The 12,345-nt window shown below is 48.0% G+C and overlaps 1 protein-coding gene across 1 annotated transcript; it reads right to left on the reverse strand.

The window, feature by feature from the left end:
- Positions 1–1,736: 1,736 nt before the first annotated feature.
- LOC129118952 (opsin-5-like) lies at positions 1,737–8,299 on the reverse strand. Its single transcript, XM_054630603.2, has 4 exons — positions 8,227–8,299; positions 4,605–4,898; positions 3,676–4,007; positions 1,737–2,217 (listed from the first exon to the last, which is right to left on the reverse strand). The coding sequence occupies exons 1-4, from the start codon at positions 8,297–8,299 to the stop codon at positions 1,870–1,872; spliced, it is 1,047 nt and encodes a 348-aa protein (XP_054486578.2). The 3' UTR covers positions 1,737–1,869.
- Between the last annotated feature and the right edge of the window lie 4,046 nt (positions 8,300–12,345).

A 12,345-nucleotide genomic window follows, 5' to 3' on the forward strand; every position in this document is an offset into this window, starting at 1 on the left:
GTGGAATCCAAGCCTTTGCAGTGTTATCCTTGTGCTGTAACTTCTGGAATAATGACCTCTCTCAAATAATTGATCTTTGTTCTGAAGTGAGTCACATTTAATTTTATAGATGGAAAATTGACCATTAACAGAAATTTTCTATAAAAAATCTGTAAGTTATTCCTATGCCTCAATATCCAAACACTGCCTAGAAGTTTTTCAATGTAAGGCATTGAAATTGAACTTATTTTAATACAAATCAGAGTTCTAGTGGTATTATCTGACTTTATAGTTAGCTCCATAGGGAGCTCCATTTGTCCTCAATGGAAAGAAAGAAGGCAAAGGTGGCTGGCTCAGGTTGAGTGTCTGCATTGTAAACCTCCTAAGAGTGGTGAGAAAACTCCTAATATGTGAGAGGTCTGATCTGTTGGGAGTTTTTAGATTAAATTTTGGTTTGTATTGAGGTGGTTGCACTGGTGATTGCAAACATGAGGTGCCCAGACTCGCTTCTGAACTCAGTGCTTGCATCCTCAAAAGACAGCACAGTCCAGGCCTGGGTAGGAAATAACCATGGAATTGTAATGTGATCATAAATTACCTTCTCAAAACTTAAAACAACAACCAACCAGACCAGGTGTTATGGTTGTACTGAATCAGCAAATATTCTCAGTTGCAGTCATGTCAGTGCTCTAGCAAGGGGGGAATTTGGGATCTCAGGAGCTCCCATGGAAGCCATGAGAGCCAGGACTGCATCTGCAGGGTGTCCCTGCTAGGGCGGTCACCTGGGGAATGCCTTGTGTCATCCTCTACAGAGAACAGCTGCAGAGAAAAGGTGGTGAAGCACTGCAACAGGCTGCCCAGGGAAGTGATGGACCCACCATCCCTGAAAGAGTTCCCAAAATACATGGATGTGGCACTGGAGGACATGGCTTAGTGGTGAACACGGTGGTGATGGGTTGGTGGTTGCACATGATTTAGAAGGTCTTTTCCAACCTTAACAATTCCGATCCTTAAGTGCTCCAACAGCTTCTGTGGCAGAAGAGCTGTTGTACCTCAGCCAGCAACAGCTGAAGAACACAGTTCCAACTGCTGAGAGCTTCCCTTCCCTTCCCTTCCCTTCCCTTCCCTTCCCTTCCCTTCCCTTCCCTTCCCTTCCCTTCCCTTCCCTTCCCTTCCCTTCCCTTCCCTTCCCTTCCCTTCCCTTCCCTTCCCTTCCCTTCCCTTCCCTTCCCTTCCCTTCCCTTCCCTTCCCTTCCCTGTGCCATTTGGGACACACAGGGCATCCTTCACTGACTGCCACTTTCCCACCAAACCTCATCCAGCCAAGGCTGCTCAGCTCCTTGGACTTGTGCTTGGAGGAGTTGGAGCTGCACCTCTGGGAGAGCAAGGAACCCCAGATCTCTGTATCATCTGGGAGCAGCCACATTCTCACCTTTTCCTGGAAGTGAACATTTCTTGCTCCCCATATGGTTTTCAGTCGGAATCTCTGGAAAACTACACACTCAGCTGTGTTTATTTGGTAACACTGTGTGCAACCTATGGTTTTCTCTGATGGCTGTTTTACTGGTAGGCCAACAGTTGGCAGATAGACTGCATTAAATAAAATCAAAAGTATAGGAAAAAAAAATCAACAAAAATAATAATTCTCTTTTTACCTGAAAATAAGTTTAATTTACATGATTTTATGTTTGGTACATAAATCTATTTCCCCTAAAATGGAATTTCTTGGGGAAAAAATAGATTTTTAATTTTTTTTTTCCGTGAGGCTTACAGACAATATTTGAGATTAAAAATATATACTTAAACCTCTGTATTGACATGAGATAGGCAGTGACAACCTCATTTGCTGCATCCCTGGGAGTGAGGCCAGGCTGACCCCACGGCCGCTCTTCAGGGAGCTGCAGTTCCCAGGTTCTGCACCCTCGGCGCCGCAGACAGACGGACGTTGTCCCTCCCGCTCCACATGGTGGACACGGGATTCTCCATGGAGTTGTCAGAGCTGAAGTAGGGAACCCTCCAGGCACAGCAGCACTGCAGCTTCCTCACCTCGCAGCGGAAGGTCTTGCTGAAGATGTAGTAGATGAAAGGGTTGTAGGCCGTGGAGGACTTGGCAAACAGGCAGGGCAGCAGCGTCACCACGGGCTGCAGGGAGTCGCTGGAGTTAAAGATGGACCAGAAACTGGTGGCTGCATAGGGAGTCCAGGAGCTCAGGAATCCCACTGAGATGAGCACAGCCATCTGCAAGGGAACAGAGCTGTTTGCAGCTGGACAGACAGGGCTGGATGCCCTGGCACGCGAGGTGTGTGTGGGACACACCTGAACTGCAACACCGAAAGCTGGGCTTGCTGGGCCCTTGTGACAAGAGACACCTGGAGGGGCTGGAGCGTGTCCAGAGAAGGGAACTGAGCTGGGAAAGGGCCTGGAGCACAGGTCTGATGAGGAGCAGCTGGGATGTTGGGGAAGATGAAACAGGAAAGCCTTCTAAATACAATTGCCTGGCAAAGGATTTTGAGAATATAGAAACTATAAGTGAGATTGAAATGAAAGCTTTGAGATACCTTAATTACTGAACAACTGGAAAACAATGGTGTGGCTGGCTGAAGGTAATCCCCTTTTGATGAAACAATTCCCTCTGCTTGCAGACAGCTCCAAGGGTCAGAGCAGACAGACCCTACCAGCTTGGCAGAAGGGGCCCAAAGAGGAGTTTTTAGGGTTTAAAATGTAACACAGTATGGTAATGTAATGTTCTTATAGGCTGTATGTAAATGCTGTAGGATTTGTATCTTGTACTAGATTGGTTAGTGAGAATTAGAATATTCAGCACAGAAGAAGATTTATGGTATTGTAACGAGAACCTCGCTCTCTTACCCTTTGGCTCTCTTACCCTTTTTCGCTCTTACCCTCTCATCCTCTCTCCCCCTCTCTTCTCTCAGGCCTGCTCTGAGCTGTGCCTGGCAGCTCCCAGCAGGGCCCTGCACCCAGGCCCTTTGCAATAAACCCCAGTTCCACCACCTGGCTTCAGAGATCTCTCATCTCCATCCATCCCGACTGTCCTACCCCCAATGCTCCTACACTGGGGGAGCTCAGCCTGGAGGAAAGGAGACTCAGGAGGACCTTATCACTCCCTACAACTCCCTGGATGCTAGAGCCAGGTGAGGATCAGGCTGTGCTCCCAGGTAAAAATTGAAAGGACAAGAGGAAATGCCCTCAGGTTGCACCAGGGGGTGTTTAGGTTGGATATTGGGAAGCATTTCTTCATGGGAGGGGTTGTCAGTCATTGGGACAGACTGCCCAGTGCAGTGGTAGAGTCACTGTAATTAGCAATATTAAAAAAATGTGTTGCTATGGTACTTAGGGGCATGGTTAAGTGGTGGACTTGTCAGTGCTGAATTAATGGTTGGACCTGATGATCTTAGAGACCTTTTCCAACCTTAATAATTCAGTGATTCTATGACTGGCCTCTAGAAAGCTTGGATCAATTCTTCTTTTCCACAAGAAATGCACAACTGAAGTCCATATTTGGAAAAAAAAATAATATATTAATACTTAATATTAATCTATTAAAATCCTGTTTCCACACAGAATTTCTGTATAGGTGTCTGTAATCCCATGATTCTGTGAGCTGTGCATGAGCAGAGCCAGCTCTCTGCCAGCTCCTGATTACTGCACACTCTTCCCATCACAGGGATAACTCACCAGGGTCAGCTTTTTCTCCAGTTTGGCTGCGTTGGGGATCCTGTCAATATTCTGGATCTCTTGGTATGCTTTATGAACCTTCCAGGCAATCCCCAGGTAACAGGCAACGATGGTCAGTGCAGGCAGCACCGTGCACAGGAGGAACATGCTCAGGATGAAGGAGAAACCATTGGAGGAGTTGTGGAATTTGCTCCAGGCTATGGTACAGGAGATGCCAAAGGGCTCAGGGCCGTAGTAGCCCCAGCCCACCAAGGGCAGGATGGCCCAGAGCAAGGAGTAGAGCCAGATAAAAGCAATCAGGATGCAGACAGTGCTCTTGGTGATTTTGCTACCTGCAAGAAAGAGGAAGAGCAAGCATGAATGGATCCCATGCCAGCCACAAGGGGGTTTGCCATAACTTCTCCTTAGACAGAAGGATGGTGGCTCCAGACACACCTGGGCTGCTGCTGCAGGTCCCTAACCTTGGGGCTTCTAGAGAAGCATTGTCAGAGGATTGGATGAGACCTGAACACAGCCCTCAGTGCTCATCTGGAGCTTAAAAAGGCAGGGAGCTTTACCAGATCAATTTCACCTTGAATGTGCAGTGGTCCCAGCCCAGGAAAGCCAGAAGAATATTCCTTCCTTTAAGTTCCAGTGTATCTGCTTGGATACAAATAGGAAGGGAAGGCGGTTTTGTCAAGGAAAACATTTGTGCTCTCCATTTTCAGGTAATTTCACTTGGAAAAACTGAGAAATGAAAAACCTCACTGCTTCATACAGAATTTAATCAGGTCCTGCTGGGAACACCAGGATTTGACACTGCACTAAAAGCTGAGGTTTATTCTGCTGTTACTGACCTGATAACCCACGCCGCATTCCACAAAGCACCTCCCAGAGCAGCCCAGCCCAAACACAGCAGCACCAGGTGACAATATCGGTGATTTACTCACTGTTGGATTTGGATGAGTTGGTGACGAGGAATCGAATCACGGCCATGGCACACAGGGTCATCATGCTGCAGACCCCAAAGAGGAAACCCATCAGGGCATAGTAGACACAGGAGGTGTCTCCCCCCAGCCAGGCATGGTTCCAGGCAGATGCAATGGCCAGGGGATACATGCTGAGGGCCATGCCAGTGTCTGCCACCGCCAGGTTCACTGTGAGCAGCTCGGGTGGCTTCAGCAGGGACGAGCGTCTCACAGCCGTGGCAAGGACGGCTGAATTCCCAAGGATTGTCAGGATGGCTGAAAGGGAAGGACCAACACAGACAGGAATATCACACGGTTAACACACCTGGGAAATCCACTGGAAGTTTGTGAAGTGCCTGAGAGGGGCTACAACAGAGCTGAGGAGGGACTTCTTATAAGATTATGTAGTGATAAGGAATGGATTTAAACTGAAAGAGAGCAGGTTTAAATAAGATATTAGATGTTCTTCCCTGTGAGGATGGGGAGGCCCTGGCACAGGGTACCCAAAGAAGCTGTGACTTCTCCATCTCTGGAAGTGTCCAAGGCAGGGTAGGACAGGGCTTGGAGCAATCTGGGATAGTGGGAAGTGTCCCTGCCCATGGCAGGGTTTGGAATGTCCTGTCACTGCCTGCCCATGTGAAAAGTCACTTTCTGTCTTTTTTATAAGTTCCCTTTAAGTGCTGGAAGGCCAAAATGAGGTCTCCCTGTAGCCTTTTCCAGAGAGAACCCCCAGCTCTCCCAGCCTGTCTCCAGAGTGAAGGTGCTCCAGCCCTCAGAGCATCTTTGTGGCCTCCTCTGGACCCACTCTAGCAGGTCCACGTATTTCTTCCACTGAGAAAGAATCTCCTCCCTTCTCCTTCCTGCTGAAGTACTCCAGCCATCCTGGCCACCTGTCCCCTGCATTTCCCAAAGCCTTCCCTCTGTGTGACCCCCTCACCTCCAACTGGAGCCCCAACACTGGGCTCTGAGCTGCCTGGGTGGTGGCCATGTGCTGCCTGGGCAGCTCAGAGCCCTTGCTGGTCCCTGAGAATTAGCATGACTGTTCTGGTGGCTCTGAGAGCAGTGGGGCCATGGGAGTTGTTTAGCCAGGGGCTGCAACAGACCCAGAGCTTGCTTTGCAAAAGGAGCTGTCAGACATACATTATTCAGCTGTGCCACAGGGCTTCAAAGTGCTGGTGACAGCAGTGCCAGAAGTACACGCACCAAACAACTCATTTTCTCTCTTCTTTCTAGTGAACATGGTGCTGGAGCAATATTTTGATGAAAGGTTTTCCTGAGAAGGAGTCCTCTAAAGTCAGATGTGGAAGAGGGAGACAGGAAAAGGTTCTGTCCTGTTCCCTTGTGGCTGTGAATGCAGGAAGGCTGCATTTGCCCACAGGTACCACTTAAAGTGCCCACAGAAGAGTTAATAGAGGCCCATGCAATAAAGTGGAATAAATCTATTGGCATAAGTACAAAATCCTCGGAGGTGTCAAGAGGAAGGCTAAACTGAAATGGGGACACCAATCTGAGACCGTCTGTCGCTCCTTCATTCCCTTTCTGACCCCACACCTTCATTTGCCACCTCTGGATGCCCTTGAAGGGCTCCCTGAGCTCTCAGGTCTCTGTGTCTGCACACATGGGATGATGCCCAGGGGGGCTTGGCTGGCAGAGCAGCCTGGGGCTCAGTGGGCAGAGCTCTCTCCACAGGCTGGGACATGGAACCATGGAATCATTGAATCCTTTGGACTGGAAAACACCTCTAAGATCATTGGGTCCAACCACTCCCCAGCACTGACCAGGTCACCTCTAAAGCACGTCCCCAAATGCCACATCCACTCAGCTTTTAAATCCTCCCAGGGATGGTGATTCCACCACTGCCCTGGGCAACCTGTTCCAATGCTTCACAGTCCTTTCCATGAAGAAATGTTTCCTAAAATCCAATCTAAACTTGCCCTGGTGCAACTTGAGGCAATTTCTTCTTGTCCTGTTACTTCTTATCTGGGAGCAGAGCCCGACCCCCCTGGCTGTCCCCTCCTGTCAGGAGTTTTGCAGAGCCACAAGGACCCCCCTGAGCTCCTTTTCTCCAGGCTGAGCCCCTTCCCCAGCTCCCTCAGCCCCTCCTGGTGCTCCAGACCCTTCCCCAGCTCAATTCCCTTCCCTGGACATGCTCCAGCCCCTCATTCTGTTTCTCACGGTGAAGGTCCCAAAACAACATCCTCAGGCTTCAGGAGGAAAAATGAACCCAATTCACTTTCTTTGGTAAGAGCCCAGCCCTTACACAAGATGCAGGAAGCAGCTTTGTCATCAGAGGTGACCCCCAGTCCCTCCTTCCCCTTGACAGAAGCTCTTCCCCTCCATCCCACAGCCTGGCTGGCACAGGACACAACCATAACTGTGGGACAGTGACCAAACAGCTGGTGGTGAATGCTGCCACCCATGCCCAGGCCTTGTTCCTAATAAAAAACATCATTTCAGGGCACAAACCTGCAGCCCCAGTGAGTGGCAAAGCTATGGATAAATACAGCACCTGATTCAGTTCAGCTCACTGCTTTATTTCTGAGAGTCCCCGCAGGATGCAGTGAACCTGGCTGCCACACAGGGCTCTGGATCCCTGCTGGAAGCTGTGCCTGGATTTCAGTGCCTCAGAGTCCTTTAGGAGAGGTGTGAGACTGCAGCATGGTGGGACACAAACATGGGGAGCTCCAGCCCCCAGCCCTTTTTTGCTGCCCCTTCCCATTGTGCCTTAAGTGCATCTATGTATCTGCATTTCTGAGAGATGGGAGCTGGCATCCTGACTTGGAAAAGCCCTTCATTTTTTGTAAACAGGGATTTTCTCACCCTGAGTTGTGCTCTGCTGTGCAGAACAAGAGGAAATAAGAAGTGCTAAAGTCTAGCACTTCTGCCCAGAGCCTCAGTATTAAAGCACATGAAAATATAGGTTTGTCTTTCTTATGTCAAACTGAGTTTGTAAGAGAGTTGAAGGAAGGACTCTTAGGAAAAAATCAGGTGGAAAGTATGCCTAAACAAGTTCCACTCCTCTCCAAATCCACGAGGGTAGAAAAAAAATGCCTGTGTACATGCAAGAAGCAGACAAGGAAGAACACACTTAAGCAATGGGCTGGTAGCTATCCCCACTTTTATTTAATTTTCAATCTGCCTGCAGCAGGGCAAACAGGCTGCTGCAAACCCCAGAACTGCTGTTTGGAAACCCTTTGCTGTTCTGTAGCAGTGCATCCTGCCCAGACAGAGCAGAATGACACCTCTCCCACCCCGGGCCAGCCCACAGCTGCTTCCCCCTGACCAGGCCCATGGATGGAGCTGCCCTGGCTCAGTTCTCAGGGCTCAGATGCCACAGAAAGTGACAGAAAACTTATTTCAAACCCTGGTGATGCCACAGAGGCAAATTTGTGCTGGCCATTCTTCAGCACCAAAACAAGATTCCAAATCCAAGAGTGGAGAATAATCCTGGCTGCCAACCAACTCCAGGGCACTAAGCAGGGGAAGCTGTGGGGAATACTTGCTGCCATTTCCCTCCAGGTTCTGCTGCCTGACCACAGCACAGACAGGGAATCCCTGTATCCTGTTCCCTGGCTCCAAGCAAACCAGCAGGCTGTGAACTCACCTATGATGAGAAGAAAGACCCCAGCTCCATAATCCACTACTGGGTGGAGTTTGGAAATGTACTGCTCCTCCATGGTCCCTTGGGGAGATGCCTGAAGGTTTTCAATCAAAGGTGAAGGCGCTGCAGGAGCAAAGAGCTCGTCCTCATGGTTTGCCTGCTGCAGGTCAGGGCTGGTGCTGGGTGCTGGCAGTGCAGGGACCCTTCTGCTGCCTCCTTGTGCTGCCTGTGGAGTGGAGGGCAGAAGCCTGGAGTGAGAGGAAGGGTTTTCCCCCGGGAGGCAGAGTGAGAGCCAGGCAGAGCCGCTGCCAGCGCGATCCCGCCTGCCTGGCTGGCAGAGCATCTCTCCTCCCACCCCTCCTCTCCCACCCTTTTGCTCCTTGGCTTGTCGAGAAGATTCACAATGCAAATCCCCTCAGATGAGCAAAAACCAATTGTTCTTCAACCACCAGCAGCCCTGGGAAATAAAGCCAGGCTGAGGGGGCAGGCAAGGGAAGGAAGGTTGGGAGTTTTGTTTTCCAGCTTTATGGCTGAGTGTGGGAGACAGGAGGTTGGGGCAGGAGTCTCTGAGTGGAAGTGTTAGAGGAAAGGTGTTTGCTGCAGGGGCTCAGCAGACTCAAAGTCTGCTGGAGACAGGACTGTGTGAGCTACTCCAGTGCAGAACTAGAGGATGCTCTGTCCAGTGTAGTGTACCAGAAGAGAAGCAACCTCTGAGGTCACTCTGTGACACTCCAAAGTTCTGACTTGGCCAACAGCCACACCTCACCTCTGTGTTTTCCTTCTCCTTATAATATCTGAGCCTAAGATCACCATAATGAGCAGCCTGGTTTAGTGGGTGACATCTCTGCCCATGGCAGGGGGCTGGAACAAGATGGTCTTTAAGGTCCCTTCCAGCCCAAACCATTCTGTGATACTGTGTAAGGGATTTTAAAATTCACAAGAGTATGGAGGCATCTCAGGTGTGATTTAGGTGGAATTTAGGTGCTCAAGTATAGCAGTAACAGCCTAAACTTAGGAATCTGGGAAACTTTAAAAGCCTTTCATTTCAGCAGGGTTTTGTAGATCTCCAAGCATGGAGACTCCACAAGAGTTGTTCCAGTGCCTTTTTGCTCTAAGTCTCACACAGCTCAGGAACAAAGACAGCATCCAACTCATGAAATCCAGCAGCTGCTCATGAAATCATGAGCTGCTCAGGGCAAGTGTCCTTCACTGAACATCCTCAGCAGAGGAGATTCAGCTGTAAGAATGTGGGTGGTTGTTGCAATGCTCTCAAGCCATGGGTGTACAAGCAAGACTCAATTTAACACAGGAAAGCAGGATATATAGTGTTAATCATAGGAGGAAGTTCTTCTTCTATCAGAACAGAATAAGAAAGGGAAGAGGTGATGTCTCAAAAACATGCCCAGTATGGAGAGTTTCAAGCAGCTTGGTCAATTCAGTGCAGTCTGTGCAAGGAAGAGAGGTTACCATTCGATAGCATTTTGAGGGAGTGTCCTGGTTCTGACCAGGACAGGGTTAATTTTACAGTGGCCAGGACCTGGAGGTGATTCCATAGCACCTGGGCAGAACCACAAGCAGAAATGCCTGATAGTGTAGCAAAAGACACAAATCCTGTGGCAGAAAGCAGAAAATTGCCACATTCTGTCACTTCATCCAGCACACAAACCCATTGTATTGGTAAATTAAACAATGCCAGATCACCACAAAGAGGGCTGGAATCTGACTGCTCACCTTGCTAAATTCACAGAACAGCTCCTGGCACTGATTTGGGCTGGGCCAGCTGGCACTGTCCAGGCACTGTCCTGTCCTTCCCAGGCTCAAATTGGATAAAACGAGCCCAGGATTGTTCCCCACAAGCAGTAACATCATCAGCTTTGAAAACAAAATGTTTTGTTCCCTGGCACAGATGTTGCCCATGGGTTTTGCTCTTTTCTTGAGTGTCAACATTTAGATTGTCAAGGTGAAGCCATTGGATGAGGATTGACTGTTTTAAAGTTCTCAAATAGAGCTTTTAATTCTGATAAAACCCTTTCTTGATAAAATTCCTGGCCTGTACTATGCAGTCATCTCACCTAATGTTTCTTTTTGGTCTTTCTTGGTGAAGCCACGGCAGAGGGCTCAGTTCAAGGAGCCTGATGTCACCCAGTCCCAGCCAGATCTCCTGCTTCCCCACTTGTTGCATGGTCCATCTTCTCTCTACTGAAATAAAACACTGCCTTTCTTCAGGCAAGCAAGGAGACCAAGGGCAAGATTAAAACATTCTGCTGATAATTTAATTGCTAATTATTATTTAATTACTGGAGGCTCCACTGGCTACATCAGGAGCCCAGTCCTCTGCCAGCTCTTGTGGGCACCTTAGATTACACTGTGTGGCTCTTTCACGCTGGTTTAGATGGCATTTCATTTATTGTGAAACCCTCAGCTTAGCATTCACATGGGGTGGGATTACATCAACAGCCCAGTTACGAAATGGAAGAAAAGAAAATGAATGATTAAAACCAGAAGAGCTGACAGGTCCCAAACCCAGTGCATTATTCATGTGTACTTTAACAATAGCAAGTTGTGCTCATCACCATCTTCCTGCACATCAGATCAAGCCATATGATCTGTTCACAACAGCCTAAGGTTATACATCTTGACAGACCCAGACTTGGGGGGGATCATATTTTAGAATTGTTTCGTGAAGCTTACTTTCGATTTAATAAAGCAGTCATGAAATAAGGCAGATGAAGGATGAAGTTGATCCCTACTCATTTCTGAAAGGTTATGTGAAACTTTAAGCAAAAAATGAACTCATCATGAAACTATTATATATCCTTGATATAAATATGGACATACATATTAAAATAGTTCCCATTGCTGGTATAAAACAGGGTATGAGTTGAGGAATTACTTGATGCTTCCAAGTGAGAATTCCCTATGTGTTTATTTTTACTTTCCACAGGGAAAAACATAAAAAGTATTCTGAATCTGTAGGAACAAGGGAATTGGTCTGAATTATCAGTTTGCCACTGTGTAGGGGTTCATTTTGAGAGAAAAATGTCTCAATGTGTGGAGCTGTTTGGGACATGAATACTGGGTTGTGTTTGGTACCATATACCAAAATCACTGATATTTCCTGATATCTGGGGAGGGCTATGAATCTGGGTCCTTATCAGAAATGTCTATCAAAAATAGTCATGTATCATTTAGAGGAGGACACGACTTTGTTATTCCTGTTTATCTCTGGCTGCTGGGTCCAGATCTTCTCTTTGTAAAGACTCTGAGATCTCGAGTGAGCAGAGAGTGTGCAAACAGTTTGTGGGGACAGGCCCTTCTGAGTGCCCTCTCCTTGCTGCAAAACACATCTGCCATGATGCACAGCTCAGGCTTTTTGATTAAAAAATGCCACCTTTTCCAAACTCCTTGGAGGAGACAACTTCATTGCATTCTCCAGGAATTCCTACAACTTTCTTCCTTTATAACATTCATTTATTTTTGCAGTTTTAATTCTGAAGCTCATCTTTGAGCTGAGACCTTTAGCTGAGCTTCTCTAGCTTTCACCTCTATTTATGAAAATCAGAACCAGCATTTAAGTGGAATTCTCAGTCTCCTGATGAAGTTGTATGTTTTCAACAACTAAATCTTGTTTAAGCTGGTATTTGCAACCTCAAGCATAGTAATTTTTAAATTGTTTTCTTCTAGTTGCCTGCAGTGACTTGCATGTTATTGCCTGAGGGGTTATTTACAAAGTCTAAATTCAGTCTAGGGACACTAAACTCCCTAACTTCCCTTGGCAGGAACTGAAGAATCCCCTTTGATCGATACATTTTGCTCTTTCACTACAACCAGTTTAATACATAAAACTTGGGTGTTGGTAAACCCAGTCCAAGTGAGGAACTTGGGTCACAGCAACACCTGCAGTGCTGCAGGCTGGGGAAAGAGTGGCTGGAAAGCTGGAAAAGGACCTGGGGGTGCTGGTGACAGCAGCTGAGCATGAGCCAGGTGTGCCCAGGTGGGCAAGAAGGCCAAAGACACCTGGGCTGTACCAGCCATGGTGTGGCAGCAGGGCCAGGGCAGTGACTGCCCCCTGTGCTGGGCACTGCTGAGGCCACACCTCAATTGCTGTGCTCAATTTTGGGC

The sequence above is a fragment of the Agelaius phoeniceus genome, chromosome 3 (genome assembly GCF_051311805.1).
Source record: "Agelaius phoeniceus isolate bAgePho1 chromosome 3, bAgePho1.hap1, whole genome shotgun sequence".
NCBI lineage: Eukaryota > Metazoa > Chordata > Aves > Passeriformes > Icteridae > Agelaius > Agelaius phoeniceus.